The following is a 24,917-nucleotide window of genomic DNA, read 5'->3' as shown; positions in this document are numbered from 1 at the left end:
TACATTCAGCAAGTTTATGAGGACTGTTATGAGTGTACAACGTAAGCAGGAATTTTAATTGGAAAAATTTTCAAACCAGGAAAACCAAACGACATTAAATAATTTCAAAAACACAAGCACAATGGCTTAACTAAATTTTCTCCTTTTAATGGCTCTTCACTGACCAGCCAGCCGTCATTTCTGTCTAAAAGAAAATATCTGCCTCTTTGTATATACATCAATAGACAGGATCTGAAGTCAAGCCACATCCACTTGCATGTGAAATGTTGTAAGTCGCCTTGGATAAAAGGGTCAGACAAATAAGTAATAATAGTAAGAGTTATGCACATATATAAACAAACAAAATGAAGTCTCTTTGCAGGATACATAATGATTTAACATTACTTATTTCACTACAGTAATGGGAACTCAACATCAATGCACAATTTTAGCAATGAAAGAACCTCAGGTACTTCATAAGTTTGGGTTCTTATCTTAGTGCCACACAGCTGAATAATTTGGGTAGGGTGGAAGTTTCAACTTTAATCTCTCAAAACAGAGCCATAATATCATCTACAGTATGGCTTACCCAATGCTGTGGCTGCTGTTTTTAAGTCATCAGTGGATATTTTTTAATTAGTACATTGCTATTTTCTTATAACATCCCTTCAGAGTTTCCCTCCACCATTCAAAGTGCACACTGCAATGCTGTAAAGATTTTGGTTTCTTATTTACATTTCCTTTCCTTTGCATGCCCGCTATGCTTCTACTTTCTAATTTTGTTCAAAGTGCTTGCTACCAATGAGGTAATCTGATGGAAAGCACAAAGTTGTAAAAGGAACTCAATTATCAGTTCAACTTTAGGAAGTACTTTAGTCATGTGCACTGGTGCGTGCGATTTGTCAAATGAAAAAGATGACAACATTTCTACTGAGAAAATAAATTCACACATTAAGCAGCATACATACAGTCCTCTAAGTTAAAAGCTACGTCAACAATACGTTTTCTGTGTTTGGCTATTCAAGTCTATGCGGTAGGAGGTCAACCGTGAGAAGTTCTGCACTTCTAACTAATGACACATTGAGGCCTCCATCCAAAACGGAAAGAAGAGAGCAATTCATTATGTGTAGACTGGCACTTAACTCCAAATCTAGAGACTCCTGATCATCTTAAGGCCCTGTCACTTTACCTGACTTCAGCAGCAATCTTCAGTCAAAGACTTCATTATCATAATCTTACAGAGTTTGGGGCAGTCATGGCATACTCTCAGGACTGCCACTCATGTCGTCTGACATTCCCAGCAACTCAGACTAACCAGTACGCAACTCGACCAGGTTTGATTTTGTCGAACGTTGTAGGGATGGACTCTTTGAGACAACTTGTTATGAAAGCCGACAACAAATATAAGCACAATTCATGTAATGCAGTGACGAGGGACCAAGGAATACAAGTTTGTGCACTTTACAAACAGAAGACAGGATTGTCTGTCTGATGTCTCGTGTTTTACATAACTAACACAATTGTGGCTTAAGTCCTGTTACCTGTAAACTATCAGCTCCATCGGACAGCGCGTGTAACTGTCAAAAAAAGAAGACAAGCCAGCAATACTTTGGAAGTGTGAAACTGGGCTGGAAAGTCGTCATGCAATCACTCATTTCCCATCCCCAGTGATTATTTTTCATGTAACTTGATGTGCTCAGGCAACAAGACCAGTAACTGCCATTGTCAAGTTTGACATCCCCTTAAACATTCAAATTCCCTGTTTTAAATGTATTTTTTAAGTGACAATGCTCAATGGTCTGCACTGTTGCCTCATTACTCCTTATTTCAAATCAAGCTCTAGGCACTGCTTTTGAAGAGTCTGCATATCTGATCCTGAATATGAATAAATAAATTCAGTGTATTAATTAATATTTTAAACTGATATACACACCACATTAAACAAAGAAAAGAAGGAGTACTTCTGCTTTGTGGTTCAGTTATTTGTATGAGAGATTAAACCAAATGCTGGTTATGGCATCTTTAATGAACGATAGTTTGATGTCTGAACTGTTTTGCATCACCTTCAGCTTCTTCATACCCTGCAGAATCACAACTTTATATGGTCATTAGACTTGAGGGATAACTGCAGAGAACAGGGTGGTTAATAAAGACTGAATTATTACTTGAATCATTACATTCACTCCTCAGAATCACTACCCATGGCACTCTGCAGCACACATCAAAAGATAAGGACGGAGTGTTCAGTTTACAAAGCTAGGAATAGTCTAGATATGACTTTAGTGAGAAGTCAAGCAAATTGACACCTTTAATTGGCTAACTGAAAAGATTACAATATGGGAGCTTTTGTGGCAACTCAGGCCCCTTCTTAAGGCAAGATGTAATACAGAAACTGGAGTTCCCTGTGTTTATATCGACACCAGGACAGATACAACATTGGAAAACCTTGAAGTAAGACGTCTTAAATGTAAAAAATTAATAGACTTCTTTTAAGAATAACATGGTACAACACCTTAGTAACTGTAGATATGACTTTGAAACCCAATTCAAATGTCTGCAGAAGACTGACATCACATGCCTGATGCAGCAAACAGTAATCCACATTGTGAAAGTCACAGTGATAAATGTTTAAATATGTTTAGGCAATGAGAACGTGTCCTAAGGCTCCACAATATGCATGATAAAGTACTGTTAAGTCATAGTAGCATTCATACATTTCTGTAACATTTATTTATCTGAGAGCTTTACAACATCAGATTAAAGTCATAGAAATAAATGTATCTTTAAAAAGTTATTTTACAAGTTTCAGTGCTTAAAAAAAAAACAAAAAACACCCACCCACAGACACACAAACAAATGACACTTTACAGGGGTGTGCAAAGTAAGCAGTAAAGACGGCCAGAGTTACCTCGATAAACTATGCTGAGCCATAAGTATAACAAGCACTTTACAAAAGAAAAACAAAAAAACATACAGTGTCTTAATAAATATGTAATATGTACAGCTATAAGAAGAAAGAAACAAATATGATAGTCCATGTAATTCTAAACTCATTTCATCTCAGACCTTTTCTATTTTAACAATAATCTTCCTTGTAGTGTAGATTGTGTTCAATCACTTAAGATCGTAAGAACAATTCTGATAATAACATACCACTCAGCCCAACACAGCTTGTCCATTCCTACCCGCCTGACTTTTACAAAACCACAACCACATGAGGTTCTCCACCATGCTACCTGGTAACTTATTCCTCTTATCTATGGTAATATGAGTGAAGAAAACCCTTAACATTTGTGCAAATGCAATCCTTAACCTGCTTCCACCAGTCCCCCATCTTATTGTGGATACATTCATTTAAAATCAATACCTGGAATTCAGTGTACTAGTTCTTCTGTACTAAACACTTCTTTTATGTCTCCTGTTAAGCTTTGCTCGCTTCAAAAGAATTGATTCGACTCGGGTTGGCCTCCCCGGTACCGTTCCAGTGCTGCTATACAGAGATCAGAACGGCACACCATCTTCCGCTTGAGACCTCACTAGTGTATGGCATAGCTTAAGAATGACCTTTCTTGATTTGTACTTGAAGCATCATGCTAGAAGATCGGATATCCTATGAGCCCCCTTAATCACGTGGACAGTGACAGACAGGCCCGCTACAACTCCCAACTCTTTTCTCATAAGGTGTACTTTCAAGTTTCTAACCTCCTGTTGCGTTTTCTACTTTCAGTATTTCATCAACATCAAGAATATTTTACATTTACTTTTTGAAACGTATTTGACAGACATCATAAATAATTTAAACAACTGTTCAATAAGCCAGGACTCACAGTAGGTCTCTGTGCTTTACCATGACCAGTTAATAGTAAAGATAATTTTAAAAATAAATAAGAAAAAAAATACAATTAATAATAGCAACAATTATTAAAAATACATTATTTAGGACTAATATATTCTGATCTAAAAGGTTAGTTACATTTCTAGCTACACTTAATCCATTTATTCAAGGTTAATGGCAAAATGTTTTCTAAAACAGGGGTTCTCAAACTCGGTCCTGGGGGCCCACTGTGGCTGCAGGTTTTTGTTCCAACCAGCCTCTCTTTTTAATTGGACTCCTGGGCTAATTAAGTGAACTGTTGTTTCCAAGATTCCCTGTTTTGGGAACAATATACAAATTAGAAAACTAAGTTTGGTTAAAAAGTATTAAAATGTACTAAGCAGTTACATGTATTTTTTTCTTTTTAATAGTATTTTCATCTTGATTGTCATTCTACTTTTCTAGCTGTTTTTAATTGTTTAATTAATCCGTTATTTACTACTTTGTGGGGCTGTTTTCTTGGGTTTCTGCTCTGCTTGTTTTTAATTGTCATTATTAAGATTCAATGAAGGGAGCAAACTGCACAGAGAAAGGGTGAAATATAATAAAAAGAGAGTTAAGCATTTAAATCCATAGCAAAAACAGAAATATTTCTAAGTTTCTTATAAATGTAAAAATCATGCGGCTGTGCTTTTGTGAATGTAGAATAAAAGATAAATAAAACCAGCTAATTAAATGAGATCAGTGCTATCAGGTGTTGTCACCGATTAGGAATCTGGTTGGAACAAAAACTTGCAGCCACAGGGGTCCCCCAGGACCGAGTTTGAGAACCCCTGTTCTAAAGAACAGCAGTTATAATATAATATGAATTATCTACAGTGGCACATAATAGTCCTGCCTGAAGTAACTAATTTTGGCTTTGAATAAAATAAGCAAGTTTGCAGAACTATGGCTTCATCTGTACTCTTGGGTTTTCTTTTCTTGTAACATTTTCATAGTTTGCTACACTAGTAACCCACGTTATTCCAAGCACAGATATGCATGTTAAAGCACACCAAAAGGGCAATGAATTATACTGCCATTTTATTTATTTGCTGTGTGTAAGATGCAAAATTCCCTTACCTGAAGTACAAAGTGTGAATTCAAAAAGCACCCCAGCACAGATATTCTCCTTGTATATCTAATAAGAAGCATTTGATTTATTTCTGAGTCTTAAGTGATAAGCCAGTGAAGTCTAGTGTCATTCTTTAACTCAAATTCTAGCACCATGCTGAAAACAAAGAGGATGATCACTGGAAGAGAAGAGCATCAAATAAAACAATTTGCATAATTAATGAAGAGCATAAAGGATTTCCTCCAACATTCAATATTTCTGCAACTCTGTGGAGCAACGATTTTCAAAAACTGCTATCTGTTCTGATACCTCACCCTACACTGCGCACTCTTCATGCCATATTATTGAATTTGGAAAAATTCCAACAGATTCGCTATATCCTATTCTTTTTAAAATTAGAAAAAATTGTAATATTTGACAAAAATGTATTAATGTTTTCTTTAAACAAGCATGTGGGTCTCTTGTCAACACTCTAGACACTTCGGTATTTTGGACTACCAACAATGGGTTATTTGACTTCATGGCTCTCCAGATGGATGCTGCATGGTGCAGAAACCAAATTTGAATTTGATAGGAAACACTGCATCACTTACTTTACATTCAGTTGCTCATATTATAATATATTCTAATAAACCTAACAGTTTTGACGTGATATGGATAGATTCCAAAACCAGATGACAGTCACTTGCTGTTTTTCATTGGCCAGTTTTAGTGAATTTCAATTAACCTAAACTAACCTGGGTAATATAAAATCTTAATCTAACTTTCATGATTCTTTTATCCTTGGCATCTACACTTACTTTCGATTTGCAGACGTACATGTTATGTCACAAACTATGTCTATGGTAATTATACATACCAACAACAGCTTTAGGAAATATTTTTAAAATATTGTATTGTAAGCAAATTATAATGCAACATGTGGAGTTGTTTTTTTTTTGTTTTGTGGTTTGTGTTACACCATGTAAAATAAAGTCTCTATATAAAAAAAGAACAAAAATTTTTGAGAACCCAGTAATTATTGCATAATGGGTATTTTTTTTACCTTGGGGACTTGTTCTCATGATGACAATATTAGAATTAAAACAGCATTTCTCTTGCATTTATTTCCATACCAGTTTCCTTGTCCTACATATGCCAAGTATTTCCGGAAGCCCAGTCTGGGACTTCCAAGTCCTGCTCGTCTTTTCTCACTTGGGTGGTGCAGATCAGGGCTTAAGCTATACCTCAATAGTGATATCTGATCCCAACCCTTGTTTCTGGAGGGCTTCTTCTTGCTTCATTTTAGGCTTCTCAGTTCGTGTGTGCCATACAAGAACCTACAAAAATTAAAGATGAATTATCAATGCCTGGAATACTTCCAAATGTAAAAATCATACATTAATATTTACTATTTCTCCAAGCCAATTTCTATAATTGCAAAAGCAAAATATTACAAAATGTGTTAAGTGGACCTTAGAGTGAAGTTAAGTATGATTTCTTTCTTTTTTTGCTGCTGTAGACTTGGCTTAGGTACTCTTCATTACATTTTGAGAACTGGGCGAGTTGCATAATGCTGTTCATATAGGGTTGTATGTTTCAAAAAATTAAATAATGTTCTATACAACATTAGGCAAAAAAAATAAATAAACTGAAACAAGTTTGCTCAACTAGTACCTCCTTATCCAATTTAAAATCACATGAAACAAGGACAAGTGTGTCCCGTGTGGAGTCTTTGATCTAGCACAGAGCACAAACAACGTTATTTTATATATTCCAGTAACCAGCTGCCTAAGGTACTTTATAAATGCAGTATAAAACAATTGTTTGGCATATTTTACAATGGATGCACTGACAGGATACGTGATTTGGAAGTCAGTGATGACATTTAATCCACAAACCTCTTGTCTTATAGTCTAACATCTTTCTACAATATGCACAGTCATTCACAATGGGTAAAGTTCTGCCAATGAGACTACTGGAATTTCTTTTTAAAGAAAACGAACAAATTAATTAGAAAATGTACACATGACATACAGCAGCATTTAGGTGCATTCAATGACTTTATTAAGAAAGTTGAAAGCTGGAGCATTGTCATTTTTCTAGTTATTTCCACAAGATGTTAAAATTTTTATTTCATAAATATTTTTGTAACAGTGAGTTATATTAAAAAGTAACAGCAATAAAAAATATAATCGAGTGCGTTCGTAGACTACATTAAATTTATGATTTTTAACAGCACTTGAAAATATTACATAGTTAAAAAGGTAATTACATAATATCAGAATAGGGAGGAAACTCTGGCACATGATTGCTGTCACTGGTCTATGTGGAAAAAAAACAATCACTGTGTTAAACCTTACACATTTTGCACTACTTTTCACTTTCATTGTATATTTTATTCATGAAAGCAAATTGATACTTTTTTCTTGGATTGTTATGGATTATATCTTAACCAAATTTGTAGTATCTGGGACAACTAATTGGAATCTCCATCTGGTTCAATGGATGAAACTTTTTTCAGTTGCATGCTGCTGCCTTTTTCTTTACCCCACTGAGATCTAATTCATTAGAGTATTTGTTTTTGGTTTAAATTTCTTAAATATAACAGTTTCAACAGAACTATCCTATGGAGAGTCAAAGTCTTAAGTAAAATTGTCAGCTGTTTTGGACCAAGTTGGTGAGCAGGTCTGGAATTTTGACAATAAATTGCAGTGCTAGAGAAATACTGAATCATTTCAATGTGTAGATAATGCAACCCTAACATTTTAATGTAAAATTATAATGTTATATCTATTGAAAATGCAGGGGGCATTTAAAATGTAAAACAAAGAGGACGACTATCTTTGTTTAGAATAGGTACAGACTGAAATGATGCCGACATATACAAGATTATCTACCACTCAATAATTATAAAAAAAAATAATAATTCTTTACATTTATATAGTGCTTTTCTCAATACTTAAAGTGCTCTTCATGGTAAGTGGGAAGCCACTTCAACAACCACTAATGTGTAGCATACACCTGGATGATGCAATGGCAGACATTTTTGAGGCAGTACGCTCACCACACATGAACTATTAGGTGGTGAAGTGGTGAGAGAGAGATAGCCATTCAGAGACAGTGGATGATTAGGGGGCCAGAATGACTAGGCCATGGACGGCAATTTAGCCTGGACATCAGGATACTAAAAGCCTAGGGCTCTCCTGCTAAGACACAGACACCCAGTTTAAAATGCTATTATGATGACTACTATTGCAGAACTTACTGTAAATAGAGGGAAATTTTAATCAATTCCAATAAACTAATAATATTTCTAATTCCATTGTGTCTGGGATATTTAACAGGTTGAAGTACTCTTTTCAAAAGCCATAAGATAACATCATTAACATTATCTGTAAAGATTATGATTCAGTCTCATTGCATCAAGTGAATGTCACATTTGAAGTTCTATGATTTGTTGTTGAGCTAAATGTTTACCATCACACCTGCCTGCAGGCCAACCAATTCAACACATTCCTGACAGTCTATTGATAAACAGCTCATATATTTATAGTAATTCATCTTTTTTTGTGCAATACACATGGTATTGTTACCTCTTTCAACAGAAGACGTCTCACATGAGTTATCTCACTTTTTAATGAATTGAATGATGATGATGCCCAGTCAGTCTGCAAGGCCTAACAAATGCTGATGCAGTGCTAAGCAATTTCATGAAATGTACAATATTGAAACACAAATGGATGCAGCAGGTAACTCTGTTCAACTGACTGTGATTGCTACAGCTGAGAAAATGAGCTAAAATATTCTGCAGCTTGTTGATATCATATGATGGCTTGAATGTTTCAACAATGATCCTGTCACAATTTTTCAAGTGTTCAGCCTTAGGAAATGGCCATTAACCTTTAGAAATCAGAGAGCTAAACTCCATTACAAACAGATCTTGAATTATGCAGTCAAAAACAGGGTATGAGACGAAATATAAAAAGTAACATTGTCGCCATTAACTGATATGTATGCAGGGCTCCTAACAGAAAATAATATACTCGGGTTTAAGTTCTCCTGCGGATAAGTTAGGGCTTGATTTTACTATACAATTTCTGGGTTGTATAAGTCGAATGCGAAAAACTCACGCTATTGGTCTAAGAGATTGCTATTCTAACGACCACCTGAGAGAATAATCACAGAGCACGCTGGCTTTTTTTTGCTATGTATTGTGCCTACGTGGCCACGCGGTATTACCCAAACTATTCTGAAGAAACATTTGCACTGATTTGTGTTTTTTACATCTCACACCCTCATACACCTTATCTATGATGGAGCGTTCGAGCAGAAGAAAATATGAAGCTGGTTTTAAATCAAAAGTCTTTGAAGCTACAAAAACAAAATTGGCAACTGCGCTGCTGCAACAAAACTTGACATGTCTGAGAAACTGCTGCAAGATTGGACGAAGCAAGAAGATGAAAACATAAATAAATAAATAATGTGAGTGTCACATTTCTGAACAGGCGTCTGATTTTATGATTGATTTTTCAGGTTTCAAGACCCGACTTATGCGCAAGTATATATAGTATAGGGTGGTCCAGATCTAATTATGCAGATCCAGATCATCTGGATGACTTTGATTTATGCAGGGATGACTCCAGTTCGGCACGAAGACGATTCTTCATGTCGTCAGTTCGCACACTTCTCGATGGTCTGGGATTTTTCGGGTGATTTTCTATGTAATAAACTTATATATAAGTTATAGCATAATAAAAATTGCATAATTAGATCTGGACCACCCTATATTTACTGTATATTACGGAAGAAGATGTAACAAAAAATTATAAATCAATGTCGTTGTAAAAAGTTGCTGGCAACCCTCCCACCCCCAAACGCAAACGCAAAGCTAGACTACCAGGTATGCAAAGCTGGTAGCCCAGCTAAATACCAAATGCAGTTGTCCACCCCTGTTGATCAATCATTTAAGACCACACCATATTTGGTACTCAAATAACTTTGGTTAATATTTCATAAAGACTTTTAGATTTTTTTATTCCCAGTTCACACTGTCAATACAGCTCATAAACAATACCCATACCTTTCTGCACTGGTCAGCCTTGGGCTCAAGCTCCTCAATAGAAACCAATGTCTCGAGCAAGCTGCTCTCAAGATAACCTCTTTCTGCTTCAAGGTGGAAGTGAGCAGTTGGATTAGCCAACAGCAGCTGTAAGGATATAGCAAACCCTGCCATATCCATAGGGAATGGCCGATTCGGTTTCCAGGCAGTATAGAATCCGGTCACCTTTCCATTTTCAACAAGTGGTCGCTCAAAACGCATTCCTCCTACAAGCCCAACTGGCCAAACTGAGACTCGTTTTGTAAAACGCATCTGTAAGAAGGAAAAAAAAAAAGACAGCGTTAACTCCCACTTATGGCATTCAATGAGTAAACACATAGTTAAAGAAATGAGAACCACCATAGCTGAACCAAAATCAGATGTACTGTAAGTGAGCTTCCTCAGTGGAGACAATTCAAAAAACTTTAGAACTAACAATTACATGGCATAGTGAATAGAGTACTGGAAAAAAGTTAATCAGAAAATACAGTATGCATTAGGATTTTTTTTCTCCTTTCATTTTTGTAACATGTATCCCTTTTAGAAACTATGCAGTCGTGTAAATCTACCATTTGTTAGATTGAAAAATGCAGTAAATTTCACTAGTGTGTGATTAACAAAATACATCCAAATAGATGCTGTGCTTCAAACTTTAGCAAATTTCTTTTCAACAGGCTACATTCTGAAATAGTAAAATGTATTGTTTTTTTTTTATTCCAACATAAGACATGCTGCAAATGTTAGCAATACCAAAGAGGTGTCCATAAAACACATATTTATTTATGTTCATTCTGTTTTTCAAAATATTATGGTAACTTATTATGGAAGATACAATTCGACTATAAAAAATACAGCTAGGTCTGTTTCTTAAACTATAGCTGTCAAGAGTGCTTGGAGGGTTCTGTATACTAAATTTAGAATTCAAAAACTAATGTAATCAACAAGAAATAGACAAAACAAGAAGCCTCAACTGAAGCTCCACCATATATTCACACACAACTTTGGAGCCTTTGCTTACTCCCATCATGATTAGTCAAAAGCTCAGCCTCACATAAGACTGCAACAAAGCTATGTTAGAAAAGAGAATCTAAAGTGTGTTCATTTAATCTTGCTCATGTATAGAAATGTTCTAATTGACTAAGAAAACGGGAATTATACGGAACTGCTAGTATCGGATGGTAAACGACATATATGTAGCCCAAGAATTTTAAACATAAATTTGAATATAACAATATTTATAATATTGCTTAAATATAAATATTCTCACATCAGTTGATTGACAACCTAACTACAAACATACTCACAAAGAGTCACTTTCGGTGAAATGGTCAGATTGCTATATGTACTGCACCGGACTACTCCGAGTCTTACTGGTCAGAATGCCGATGGACAACAAGTAAGAAAAACTAAGTGGTATGTACTGAATCAAGAGTTTTCTCGTTAGATTTAACACATCTGACATTTTGCCTGTAGGGATATGTTTTCTTCTTTTCTTTTAGTAAAATAGAAAATAGAATAAAGTACAAAAATCACAAAAGTAAATCCCAATTCATAGCACTTTGGTAAAATTTTTTCAAAATTCCATATTGTCATAATATAATTTTACTATGATAATACTATACTGTGGGATCCCTGGAAATTTCTACTTCTGTTGTTTGTATAATTCATAACTGGTACTTTGCAAAAAAAAAAAAAAAATTATTTTAGATTTGGATATATTTTACTATACAACTATTTAGAAATCAAAATATTTCTTGACAAATATTAGGAAAATGTATGCCAGTTTTGAACTTACAGCAAAACAGTTCAAGAACATTGAAATATTTAGAAAGCAGTATGATTTTCAGCATTGATGTACAAGGCACACTATTCTGTATTTTTTAGACTACTGGATAAACTGGCTTAAATGTACACATTTGAATGTTTGATAAAAGAACTGATGGCTTCCACTGTGATGGGTAAACCAGCTGGCTACACAAGCCTTTGGCTTTTTGCTGAGCAGTTGCCCTTTTTTTGAAGAGTACTGACTACAGGGTTGCTTCTTTCTTATATTCTCAAATTTATAACAAAACAGTTGTGCTACACTTATCTTTAGTCATATTCTAAAAAACAATTTTTAAATTTTAAAAAATATATAAATTAAATGAGTGTATGCACTTTAATGACCTACCCCAATTTTCTTATACGTAAAGAATCAAATGCTGCTATAATAATCAATGCAAAAATGATTCAATATTCTTCAATTGCTTCTGATTATGACTACTCTCCAATTACAATAATGAAATAAATTTTATTAGACTAATCAATTAGTATCATTGAGTGCAATTTGCTGTTAGTTTACAGTTTAGAAATTCTGTTTGTGCTTTTTTGCATGTCAATGTATTAATAATTCATTTTATGCGTATCAACAATGAGTGTATCAAGGAATATTAATGCTATGAAGAAATAAACAGACTGGCTAAATACTCAGACTTGGCAACATCACTGTTGGTGTATACTGAAAAATAATCGAACAAGAAGTCAATATGCCAAATTGAAAGAGTGCTCCAAATGTTATCCAAGAAAATTCTAGTTTAGCAATATTATTAAAGGTCACTTTTAATGAGTTTTTAATTTCACTTACTCTATATCCTTTCAAAAAATATTTAACTGTTGGCTAAAAAGATTTTAGGCTTCTCTGCTTCTACACCACCTATTAAATAAAAAACATAATCTTGATAATGTGTGCATTTAAGCAAAAAGATGTGGTGCATTCCTCATAAGCCAGAAGTACAATGATATTCTACAACTTTATTTTTTCTAAAATGCTTTCTAAAAAGTTTTTAGTTTTAAATATGAAGGTAAATACTGAATGATACCCCCAGTATACCACAAGACACATATTAAATGGTTGCATTATGTGAAAAATGTCCTATGCAAGAATATCAAAATAATGAGAAACAGCTGTGTTTTTAGCAGAACTAATGTTGAAGTTTTTTGTTAAAAAATCAAAACGCACATTTTTTTAATCACAGTGTCATAAAAATAATTTTAATTTAGTAACAAATTCCAAAAAAAGGAGATTGGTAACTGCTACAAAGCTGTCCTGCAGCCCTCACTGAGCAGGACTGAAACCTGTTGGGTTTACTGAAAGACAATAAAGTACTATCAAAAACACTTTAATGTTTTATCCTTCATTACAATGGTATTTTAAAACTAAGCCAAGGCTGGTGAGTTTGGAAACTCTAGAAAGAAAAAAAAAAAATTAATTATGATCTCTTCAGCCAAACAACAATTAATATTTCTTGATCCACTGCTCATACTTGCACGATATTAATGATTTTGCTTTAAATTTACTGAAGAAAATGTGACACAACATTTAAACACAAACATCTGGATCTTTCAATTTTTAGTTACCTCTTGGAAGAGCTGGAGACTATATGTGTTGTCATCATCAGCAAAATATACCACACCTTCATCGCTTAGCTCTCGGTTATCTCTCAGCCATTGCAGAGCCAAATTCCTTTGCTCTACGCCACGAGGCTTTAACCAGTTGGGATCCCCTTCTTTCAACTTGAAATCCTTTGGTGTTTCAACGTTGAGATGTGTATACTGTAATCCACTCTGTTTTAGAAGCTCAGCCACCAGACTAGTCTTAGTTGCAGCATCTTCTACCACAATCCAGTGAAGACTGGGAACATGCATTAGGGTCTGAGACAAACGCACAAGTTCTGCCTTCTGCACCAGCCTGATAAAAAGTAAGCAGCCAGAAGTTAGAAAGCCTCCAAACATTTTCTAACCTAACAGTGAGCAACAAAATCAAGCAAATTTAGAAGTGCGAGAGATCACAATTCTATAGCATTTTTTTTTTACATTCAGATGTTATTTCACTTTCTGTTGATAATGCTCTTTCTGATTTCCACCATATCCTTAGATTGCTCAGTTTGTTTAAGACCCAGACTTGCTATAAAATGAATTGGCTGAAGTCTGCTCTTATTCTTTTACATTCGCTATGTCAGTCAGTTTTTCCAACTTTTGTTCCAATGGTTAACTTGTTGAAATATTTGGGCATCAACCTCTCATTTTCTGTAGGACACCAGAAGAAACAATTACTGCTGTATGTTCGGTAGTGACAGGGAATCCAAAGTATTTTTTCACCTCCTGTCATTTCATTCTAGATTGGCAATTATCAAAATGAAAATTATCAAAATGAATACACTCCCGCATTTTCATTTTGTTAGTGCCATGCTCTCTTTTTCCCCTGCTACAAAGTACTGGGTTGAAGTAAGATCAACTTCCTCTGACATTTTTTGGAATGATAAAGAGACTTTCCATTAAGCACTCTGATTTGATTTGTGATACTGGGGGTGTCCCTGCTAAACTCCAAATTAAATCATTGGGCATTCATCCTATGACATGTGTTGTGTTGGTTGAATCATCCCAGTAACGCTCCACCCTAGTTCCTTATTGCATCCAACATGAACTCCCTCTCTGTTCTCTCCTTCAAAGCCTTAATTAATTAATTAAAGTCATACTTTAAGTCTCTGAGTCTTATATGCTTCTCCAGAGACAGTTACAAAAATTAGAAACATCTTAGCACATCTCCAGTTCGGCACACCCACCAAGTCCCATCAGCAAACTAAAGAACTGTAAGGTGTCCCTTTCTCAAACTACAAACTTTGATATACTTAACCTATTTGGATCCGAATTTCCACATTTTTTGTATCCTGGCTAGAACTATTTTGCTATTTGCATAAAATCTTCAGCTTTTTGGAAATGTGTTGCATTGTGTACCTTTTATTTCATAAAACAAAAAAAGACTAATGTGTTTCTTGATAATGCCATTTTGTCATGGTTATTTTTAAACCAGATTTTAATTCTGGGAAAACCAAAACCTTCTAACCTAAGGAAAGATTATTTTTTACTTTATTGAGTAGAATAACAGGTTTCAACATCACTCTAACAACCCATTAGCATTTAAATATAAGTAATTAAGGATGAGCTAGGAGAGTTTATCATTAGAAGTTTAGAATACTATACCACTACAATACTCGTATATAGCAGGTTATGTGTAGAAACTATGTTCTGAACACGTACTGACTGGCTTACCTTGTAAAGGTGGGCGTGATGACATATATTATAGGTAAAATAGGTTTAGGAGGTTCTTCTGGCTTGACCTGCGCTTGCAATTTCTTTACCTCATTCTGCAATTTGCTGATAGCTCTGTCTTGATTGCGAACAAAGTCACTATTCTGCTTCATATGTTGGGTGCAATCACATGGCTGTCCTAAAGAAAAACATACGAGCAGTATCATCACTAATAGTTTCTTTCTCTGTAACATATTATTACAGGTTAAGCATCCCTAATCCAAAATGCCTGGGACCAGAACTATTTTTGATTTTGGAATATTTGCACATACATAATGAAATACCTTGGGGATGGGACCCGTGTCTAAACAAGACATTTACGTATGTTTCATATACACCTTATACTCATAGCCTGAAGGTAATTTTGTAAAATATTTTCAATAATTTGTGCGTATCAAACAAAGTTTGTGCACAGTAGCACCAGTCAAAAAACAGGAACAACAAACAATGGTCTCCACCTAAAATGCTGTATTTTGATTAAAAGGTTACTGTACCACTGAGAATAAGCAAAAAACAGCAAGTAAAACATGTAGATTTGGCATTAATGATTATTGATAATAAACTGGCACCAACAGACCATTAAAGCCCATGTTCCCTCAAAGCTGCACGGGTGTTGGTGCAGTTTGTGTACTGCTGCTTTATAGGGCTTGAAATTTAAAGGGAGATTGAGGAATTCAGTCATAAACAGTAAGTACCTGCTCAAATTTTATACATATCCATTTCTCAGTTAAAAAAAAATTCAGAGGGAAAACTGGTCATAGCCCCAAAATGTGCAAGTGAAGGATGACAAGATATATGGTCAGATTAAGAACTTTGCCAGTTTATGAAACCAGGGTTCAATAAAGGATAGGCTGTTCAAGTATGAGCATACTTCTCCAAAGTAAACAAGACTGGCTTGAGAGAACGGGTTCTAACATTTGTTTCCAATACTAACTAAGGCCAACATGCTGCCCTCTCTTCCACGCTTCAAACCACAAATTCAAAAGTAAAATTCTTAAGGGGACTAAAGGAAGAAAAAAAGCAAATCAATCTAGATAACATCAGAGTGAGCACGGCAGCCTACCAACCTAACTCTTCCATACAGTATCTTGGGATTCATTTTATGTTTATTGTGGCTCAAGGAGCGGCACGGTGGTACAGTGGGTAGTGCTGCTGCCTCACAGTTAGGAGACCTGGGTTCGCTTCCCAGGTCCTCCCTGCATGGAGTTTGCATGTTCTCCCCGTATCTGCGTGGGTTTCCTCCCACAGTCTAAAGACATGCATGTTAGGTGCATTGGTGATCCTAAATTGTTCCTAGTGTGTGGGGGTGCCCTGCGGTAGGCTGGCACCCTGCCCGGGGTTTGTTTCCTGCCTTGCGCCCTGTGTTAGCTGGGATTGGCTCCAGCAGACCCCCGTGACCCTGTAGTTAGGATATAGCGGGTTGGATAATGGATGGATGGATGTGGCTCAAGGCACTTAACTCGTTTTACCAATTACAGTCCTCTTCAGAAACTGGAGTTTGCCAGTTACTCTTAGGATGGTGCCACTATCTGCAATTCATGGCAGATGTTTTTGAAGTCCTGATCTGTAACTTCATATCCGTCTTCACGGTTGGAATATAGCTACTAAACTCATGTATCTAGACCAGATTTTTAGAATAAATTGTTCACATGTACAAAAGTACTGTGAAATTCTTACTTGCACACCCAACCAATATGCAACCATTCTCTGGCTCAATAATCACCAAGAATGTATGAAAATACATAGCTACCCAAGCAGTGATTACTGGACTGAACCCAAACCATTTATCCATTTTATGGAAAGATGAGAATCCTGCTCACCACTAAATTAGCAATATTAGGATAAGACTGATGAGAGAATACTCCACCAGAATGTTGGTCTAGAGAAGTACATTTTACAAACAGTCACTCGTATAGGCAGGTAGTAAGCGGCTTTGCCAGATCTTGGTAGATCCTACTCATTTTATGATTTTAGACAGAAAGAATCTGATTTGAGGTTTTTACCATATGGATTCTGTTGCAGTGCCTCAGAATCCAATAGGTCAGTAGTTCAGGGAACTTTCAAAAGAAAATAAAGCTAAAAAATATACATCATCAATCAGATAAAAAGATGCTGTCCAGCCAGACCACTTTGTGAACTTCTCATGTGGCACTCTTTTCTCTGTAAACTATTATATTTTCTCCACATAGATAGAGGTGCAAAATCTGAAGCCAAGTGAAAAGGGTGTCAACACTGACAAAAACGATCAGTTTAAAGTATAAAAGTCAATTTTACAAACTTTGACAAGTATTCATCATTCAAACACATAGATCTCATCACTAAAGTTTTCAAATGAAGATGTACTTGTAATTGCATTGACATTCATTGCAGTTTCACATCCTAAGCATAATTTTCAACTGCAGGATAGCTATAGATTCAAAGAGAAAATAAATAACTACATGAAATCTTAGTCAGCTTTCCTATTGTTGCCTCCCTTAAATATATTTAATACAACAATGAGATGATGGCAAACTTCAGCAAAATAAATAAATAAATAAATAAAACTCCTTAACAAAGCAGTTGGCTATAATCTGACTGTCAATCCAAGTTATGATGACTCAGGCCAAGTTAGGAAATATTACACAAAAAAAAAAACAAGTACATCAAATCTTTTCCTGCATTACCATTATTAAAACATCATGTCATTTTTAATATTTACTTTACTGTATTTAGTAACATTAATGAAGGATTCAAAATTAATACTTGAAATTCTTACCCAGCTGCATAAGTGCATACATTAGCCCAAGGATTGAGACAAAGAAGTACATAACAAAAACATTCTTTAATTTCATCTTCATTTTTAACATTAAGATTCCTCCTGTAAGAAGCAAACACAAAACAAAGGAAACTGTGAAGAATGAAGCATTATGTTTTATTGAAGAAATAATAAAACAATACAGAATCAGACTCATATTTCACAGTCATATTTCTATACTATGTTAGCTCACAATTATGTATTAAAGGACTAAAACAGACAAAAGTGTTTTCACCAGAAAAGTAACTACAGTATTTAACACAGAATAGAATGAAGGTCAGTAGGAACAAGACAGCATACATGTGTGTAAATGAGAGGAAGGTCAGTGGAATGGTGAGGATGGGGGGAGTAGAATTGGTGAAGGTGGATGAGTTTAAATACTTGGGATCAACAGTAGAGAGTAATGGGGATTGTGGAAGAGGGGAGAAAAAGAGAGTGCAGGCAGGGTGGAATGGGTGGAGAAGAGTGTCAGGAGTAATTTGTGGCAGATGGATATCAGCAAAAGTGAAAGGGAAGGTCTACAGGATGGTAGTGAGACCAGCTATGTTATATGGGCTGGAGACGGTGGCACTGACCAGAAAGCAGGAGACAGAGCTGGAGGTGGCAGAGTTAAAGATGCTAAGATTTGCACTGGGTGTGACGAGGATGGACAGGATTAGAAATGAGTACATTAGAGGGTTGGCTCAAGTTGGACGGTTGGGAGACAAAGTCAGAGAGGCAAGATTGTGTTGGTTTGGACATGTGTATAGGAGAGATGCTGAGTATATTGGGAGAAGGATGATGAGGAAAGAGCTGCCAGGAAAGGGGAAAAGAGGAAGGCCTAAGAGGAGATTTATGGATGTGGTGAGAGAGGACATGCAGTTGATGGGTGTAACAGAGCAAGATACAGAGAACAGAAAGAGATGGAATAAGATGATCCTCTGTGGCGACCCCTAACGGGAGAAGCCAAAAGAAGAAGAAGAATGCTTTAAACAATTTATATGCAATGCTGAGGGTCATACTGACTGCATCAGGAAACAAAGCTGTACATAAAACATAAATCATACAAAAATTTTGGTCACCTAAAGTCTTTACTATAAATTTAAATAAAATAATGAAAGAGACTTGTGATAAACACAAAATTTTACCCCTTGGAAAGTCAGTGTGTTAGTATATGGGAGCGGCCAGGCACTGTGCTTTTTCTTTCCTTATTTATGTATGTTGCTACTATAATTGAGCTCTACCTAGTGCTGGAACGGTTTACCAAATAAATGGAAGATTTACAAGCATGAAGATAATATTCAGTAATTTATATAAACTACAGACAAAAACCTTAACAGAAATCCTTCCATTTTGATTGCATTAATGTTCTGTATGTTTATAATAAAAGATTCTAACTTATTATGTTTAATTCACCCTAAATGACAGGAATTCTAGCTCAACTGAAACATTCTGTGGATGCTCTGCAGTTGCTGCCACCCTCGTTATTTGACATGCAAGACTCCAAATTCCCTTCCTCTTTTTTCTGGTTCACTAGTTATGAAAATTCAGAAGCAACAATATATTTTGTTATTTAGGTGCTGTCATAATACATTAATTCTACATTTCCAGAGATGGTGCAAAAATCTCCATACTTCTTCTCAGTGCATCCATGACATGAAAGTAAAAAAATGCAATACAGTACTATATTATTTTTTTCCCCCATTTCCCATTACTCAAAATGAGGAATTAACAGCAGTACTGAACATCAAAGGTCATTGTTAGGAAAACACTGCCCTTCGCGTGTGTCAAACTGATAATTTGGAAACAGGTACAGAAGTGCATATAGCCTTGAAGAGACTTTATGGGGAAAAAAAATATAGCGAGTCCCTAATTTTGATCTCTGCTGATCTGCTTTATTATAGGGAGAGTTATGCCATAATTCATGACGGATTACTGCCTGCTAGAATGTGTTTTAATGAACAGAAAAAACAAGAATATTATGCCAATACTGTTAAAAGAACGTCACAATAGCTTATTAAATACCTACATATACACATTCCTAACAAATATACACTGTATTAGTAATTTATAAAAATATATGTTTATATAAATATTTTCCTGTGGCACAGCATTTTTGTGCCTGCCTTTGTTTTTTATTTCTTTCTCTGTATTTGATGTCAGTCTGTATGTAAACTTGTCAGCAAAATCAGTTCCAATAAAAACTGCCAATAAAAATATAAAAAAACCTTTGTATAAGTTTAAGGACATTTGCTAATTTTTATCAATACAGTACTTGACACACTTGTCTGAAAGTCACTATTAGTTCATCCTTTTAACAATTACAGATAACAAGCATGCCAAAAATGGTTTAATAGATGACAGAGGGGCGGCACGGTGGCGCAGTGGTAGCACTGCTGCCTCGCAGTTAGGTTCACTTCCCGGGTCCTCCCTGTGCAGAGTTTGCATGTTCTCCCTGTGTCTGCATGGGCTTCCTCCGGGCACTCCGGTTTCCTCCCACAGTCCAAAGACATGCAGGTTAAGTGGATTGGCGATTCTAAATTTGCCCTAGTGCGTGCTTGGTGTGTGAGTGTGGGTGTGTGTGTCCTGCCCAGGATTGGTTCCTGCCTTGTGCCCTGTGTTGGCTGGGATTGGCTCCTGCAGACCCCCGTGACCCTGTGTTCGGATTCAGCGGGTTGGAAAATGGATGGATGGATAGATGTCAGAGTACTTTAAGCCATAAATAACGTGAACTTATTCTTGAATTACCTAAAATATCAAGTCTCAGTTTACAACAACAAAGCAAATAATCTTTTTGGGACCTAAAGGTGTTTTTTTTTTTTTTTTTCTCAAGTCAGCAATTCACTTGACACCTGCTGCAGAAGCGCCACTGATTATTCCAATCATTCTATTAAGCACGTTTCACTAAGGCCTGAGTAACAATTGACATCCTTGTGCTTCACTTCACAGAATTATCCATTACTGTTGTTTTAATACTCTTGACTGAGTTCTGACTTGTAAGTAGTGTACTAAGTTTTCCAAGTTAATGATGATTTCATTTTTGCTGACTTTTTGAATTTTGATTTATGTAGTCTTTGCATTTTTGAACTGAAAAAGATTCCCTTCTAGAGGTAACACATTAGTAAATCAGTCAGTGGGCATGCCGTGTCATATGATACTTACTGCAGTAAATGTTCTGATTAAGACAGAATCTACTCCCTGGCTACAAGTCAGGTCCAACAAAAGCTCATAACGCAGATTACTTGCTTGTGCATCAAAAAACATCTACGACATTTTATCTCAAACTGGCTCATCTGAACTGAATGCGTTTTCTCAGCTCATTGTACAGAAAGCAGGCGGTGAAACTAAAGGATCCTATGTAACTTTTGACTCCTTCTGTGCACTTACAACAGAAAATTTATGTAAATGACATGAACTTAAACAGCCTGTTGCATAGTTTGAGAATGGCCTGTTGTATAAGACTGGTAAGTGACTTAATAATTTAAAAAAAAAAAAGTTCAACTCTAAAATGAAAGCCACATCAGACTATTCTTGGGCATTGCCATCTTTACCATCTCACAAAACTGTGTTGATACCGTATATTGTATTAGTATTAATATCGGCGCATGTGCAGACTACAGTTAAACTCTTACTTACAACAACACACTGCCACTCACTGATACCAGAATCAATAAAAACACAAGGCAAAGGTAAACAGATACAGGCTGGTCCATAAGTATTTGGACATTCATTAAGTTACTGCTGTTTTAACGTTTTACTCAAAAATATTTGAGTGGACTGAAAGTGCTATCTTCAAAATGGGTGAATGACAGCGCATTTTGTATGTCATCCCTTCTTTATCAAGTGACAAAAATGATTGGACAATTGACTGACAAGCTGTTCAGTGCCCAAGTGTGGGCAGATCCGTCATTAGTTCAGAAACAATTAAGTAAGTAAACAGTTTGGAGTGGATGTGAAGAGTGGAACTTGTTGTGAACTCCCCATATGAAGTCCAAAGAGCTGCCAATGCAAGTAAAGCAGGTCAATATTAGGCTGGGAAAACAAAATAAGAACCATCAAAGAAATGGCAGAAACATCAAGAATGGTCAAATCAACAATCTGGTACACTTTTAAACAGAAGGAATTCACTAGTGAGCTCAAGAGGACTGTACTCTCCAGGAGGTTGGCAAGTCATTGTCCAAGACTAACATCAAGAGAAGAGAAGACTTTATAAAAGTAAATACAGAGGGATTACCACAAGGGGGCCTTAAAAATAGGAATGCCAGAGTACGACATCTGACAATTAAGTTTGTGAACTTGCCACCTTGCGCTTACATTGGAAGCACTTTACAAACAGCTTGGTAAGGTTTCATAACCTTTGTATATCAGTGTCTCACCAGTGTGTTCTTGTCAACTTGTGGCAGTATCTTGGTGAGTGCCGTTCATTATTGTTGTTACATGTTCTTGTGTGCCGTCACAAGACTGTCGGAGCTTGCATTAGAGTAACGAACAAACACCAGTTCACATGGCACTGTCTGTGAGGGGAGTTTTTAGGCAGTAAACAAGTAACTGTATTGGAACACCCTCCCCACTCACCTGATCTGGCCCCCAATTACTTTTTTCTTTACCTGAAGATAAAGGAAATAGTGAAAGGAAGACATTTTGAGGACATTCAGGACATCAAGTGTAATACGACGACAGCTCTGATGGCCATTCCAGAAAAAGAGTTCCAAAATTGCTTTGAAGTGTGGACTAGGCGCTGGCATCGATGCATAGCTTCTCATGGGGAGTAGTTCAAAGGTGACCGTAATGATGTTCAGCAATGAGGTATGTGGCACTTTTTCTAAAATAAGTTTGTGAACTTAATTGTCAGATCTCATATATCCAAAAATGTCTCTCCAGTTCTGGAACAATATTCTTTGCACAGACTATAAACTAAGATCAACATGTACCAGAATGATGGGAAGAGAAGAGCATGGAGAAGGGAAAGAACAGCTCATGATCTGAAACATACCACATTATCTGTGAAACAGGGTGGAGGCAGTGTTAAGCCATATGGACATGTATGCCTGCCAATGGAACCAGGTTACCAGTGTTTATTGAATCTATGATAAGTTGACAGAAGTGGCAGGATTAAAATAGAAGTGTAAAGGACTATAGTATCTATTCATGCAGCAAAAGCAACCTAAGCATTTGTTAAGGCTAAGAAGTGGAATAGTCTTTAATGACCAAGTCAATCACCTGACCTCAGCCAAACTGAATGTGCATTTCTCCTGCTGAAGACAAAATTGAAGGTACAATGACAAATGAACAAGAAACAACTAAAGACAGCTACAGTAAAGGCCTTGCAAAGCATCACTAGCAATTCAATATCTGCTGAGGTCCATGAACTTCACACTTCAGGCAGTCATTGACTGCAAATGATTTTCAAACAAGTTTGGAAAACGATTGTTGTTCCTGAACTGCTGATACAATATTTTTGTTAAAACCCTTGGATTAAAGCTGAATGTCTTCACTTACACCTAGGTCACATATTACATCACTTTCAAAATGCACCTGAATTGCATTGTGTTGGTGTGCTGGGCCAAATTAGTAAAACCGTGTCACTGTCCGGCTACATATGGACCTAACTGTATATTTTTCAAAACGAGGATCAGATACTTAGTTAAATGTATTCGTTACCAAGGAAAACCCAAAATCATACAGTAAAACCCACGATTCATGGTCGGGTCCATCAAGCATCTGAAACCATTTCCAATTTTACAGCCTTGGAGGATTTCTTTTCACAGACAATTACTGCATACTCCTAATAGGAGCTTGATGTTACAGACATTGCTGTGTAAGGTGAACTAGCATCAATGCATGTGACTTGAGGTCACCTTGATGACACGGCATAATGCCAGACCTGCAAAAGTGGCATTAAGGAAACCGTCCGTTGAATTTCTGTAACACGCTGCACTTGTTAATACAGAGATAGATGTGTGACTGGAGCATGAAATTACAATCGACTACCGTGTATATGGCCGTGGCTACCGAAGCTATCGAAAATCTAACAATGCATTACTTTTTCCTTTAATTATGATATGCACTTGTCTTCATAAAGTATAATTAAGTTATATTTGGTGCAAGGTAGCTAAATATTCCGCAGACTGCACTGGAATGGGGAGTCCAAGTAACCTAACAACTGCCTTACCGCAAACCGCTACGAAGCATTCGGACTGAACTGCTACAGAAGTGTGCACAAATGTGAGCATGAGTGGCATTTTCTGCAATTAACAAGAACGCCCCAGTACAAACGTTGCTGAAAACCTAAACGACAATATTATAAACTCAAAATACCTCAAAATATCACAAAGGCGTCGTCTGCATCAATAGCGGTCCTTCCCAGAGTCGCAATAATTCTAAGTCATTCCCATTCATTCCGCCTCAACGATGAGGTCACTTCCGACAACTCGATTCTAGCGCGCATCCGTTTCATTTCCGGAAACACAACCACGTGGACTCTTTCGTCATACCAAGACGCCATCGACATGGTCCAGTTTAGGTTTCTTTTGGCAAAAGACTAGTGGACTACGGAGGTCTGCAGCTGGACCTATCTCATTATTCGACCCTCTTCGCCAAGAACAGTGTCCTTGGGCTAAACGGGTGAAAATTATATCATTTAGCACTACGTTATACCTTTTCCTCTTAGGACGCATTGGACGGGAAACGTTTTTCCCTGACACTTGGGCAACCTCGCTGCGCTATCAATCGGATACACTGCGCAAGAAGTAATGTGGCCCCTTAATTATTAATATATTCCCGCTATTAATAACACGTGCATTAGACAGATTTCACTAACCTTTTACTTTCTGAACGAATGTCGAGAATGGATACTGTTCAGATATGTACAATTTTAAGCAACATCACATCGGCTTATTACAGTCATAATGATAACATAGCCGTAAATCAGTTTATTCAAATTACCCCAAACACATAATACATACCTGCAAGCACGAAAGAGGCAGAAATTTAGAACCTTCGCTATCTCAGTTGCAAGAAGCTTGCATAA

General features: G+C 36.3%; 1 protein-coding gene across 2 annotated transcripts; it reads right to left on the bottom strand.

The window, feature by feature from the left end:
- Window positions 1-4,592: 4,592 nt before the first annotated feature.
- b3gat3 (beta-1,3-glucuronyltransferase 3 (glucuronosyltransferase I)) lies at window positions 4,593-24,917 on the bottom strand. Of its 2 annotated transcripts, none has more exons than XM_039769102.1 (6): window positions 24,853-24,917; window positions 17,870-17,971; window positions 15,076-15,253; window positions 13,384-13,714; window positions 9,970-10,260; window positions 4,593-6,226 (listed from the first exon to the last, which is right to left on the bottom strand). In XM_039769102.1, the coding sequence occupies exons 2-6, from the start codon at window positions 17,958-17,960 to the stop codon at window positions 6,128-6,130; spliced, it is 990 nt and encodes a 329-aa protein (XP_039625036.1). In that variant the 5' UTR covers window positions 17,961-17,971; window positions 24,853-24,917; the 3' UTR covers window positions 4,593-6,127. The 2 variants fall into 2 exon arrangements, with proteins under 2 accessions (XP_039625036.1, XP_039625035.1); XM_039769101.1 differs by lacking the exon at window positions 24,853-24,917 and adding an exon at window positions 24,206-24,308.

The sequence above is a fragment of the Polypterus senegalus genome, chromosome 11 (assembly GCF_016835505.1).
Source record: "Polypterus senegalus isolate Bchr_013 chromosome 11, ASM1683550v1, whole genome shotgun sequence".
In the NCBI taxonomy this organism is placed as follows: domain Eukaryota; kingdom Metazoa; phylum Chordata; class Cladistia; order Polypteriformes; family Polypteridae; genus Polypterus; species Polypterus senegalus.
This window is presented reverse-complemented; position numbering and strand designations above follow the sequence as displayed.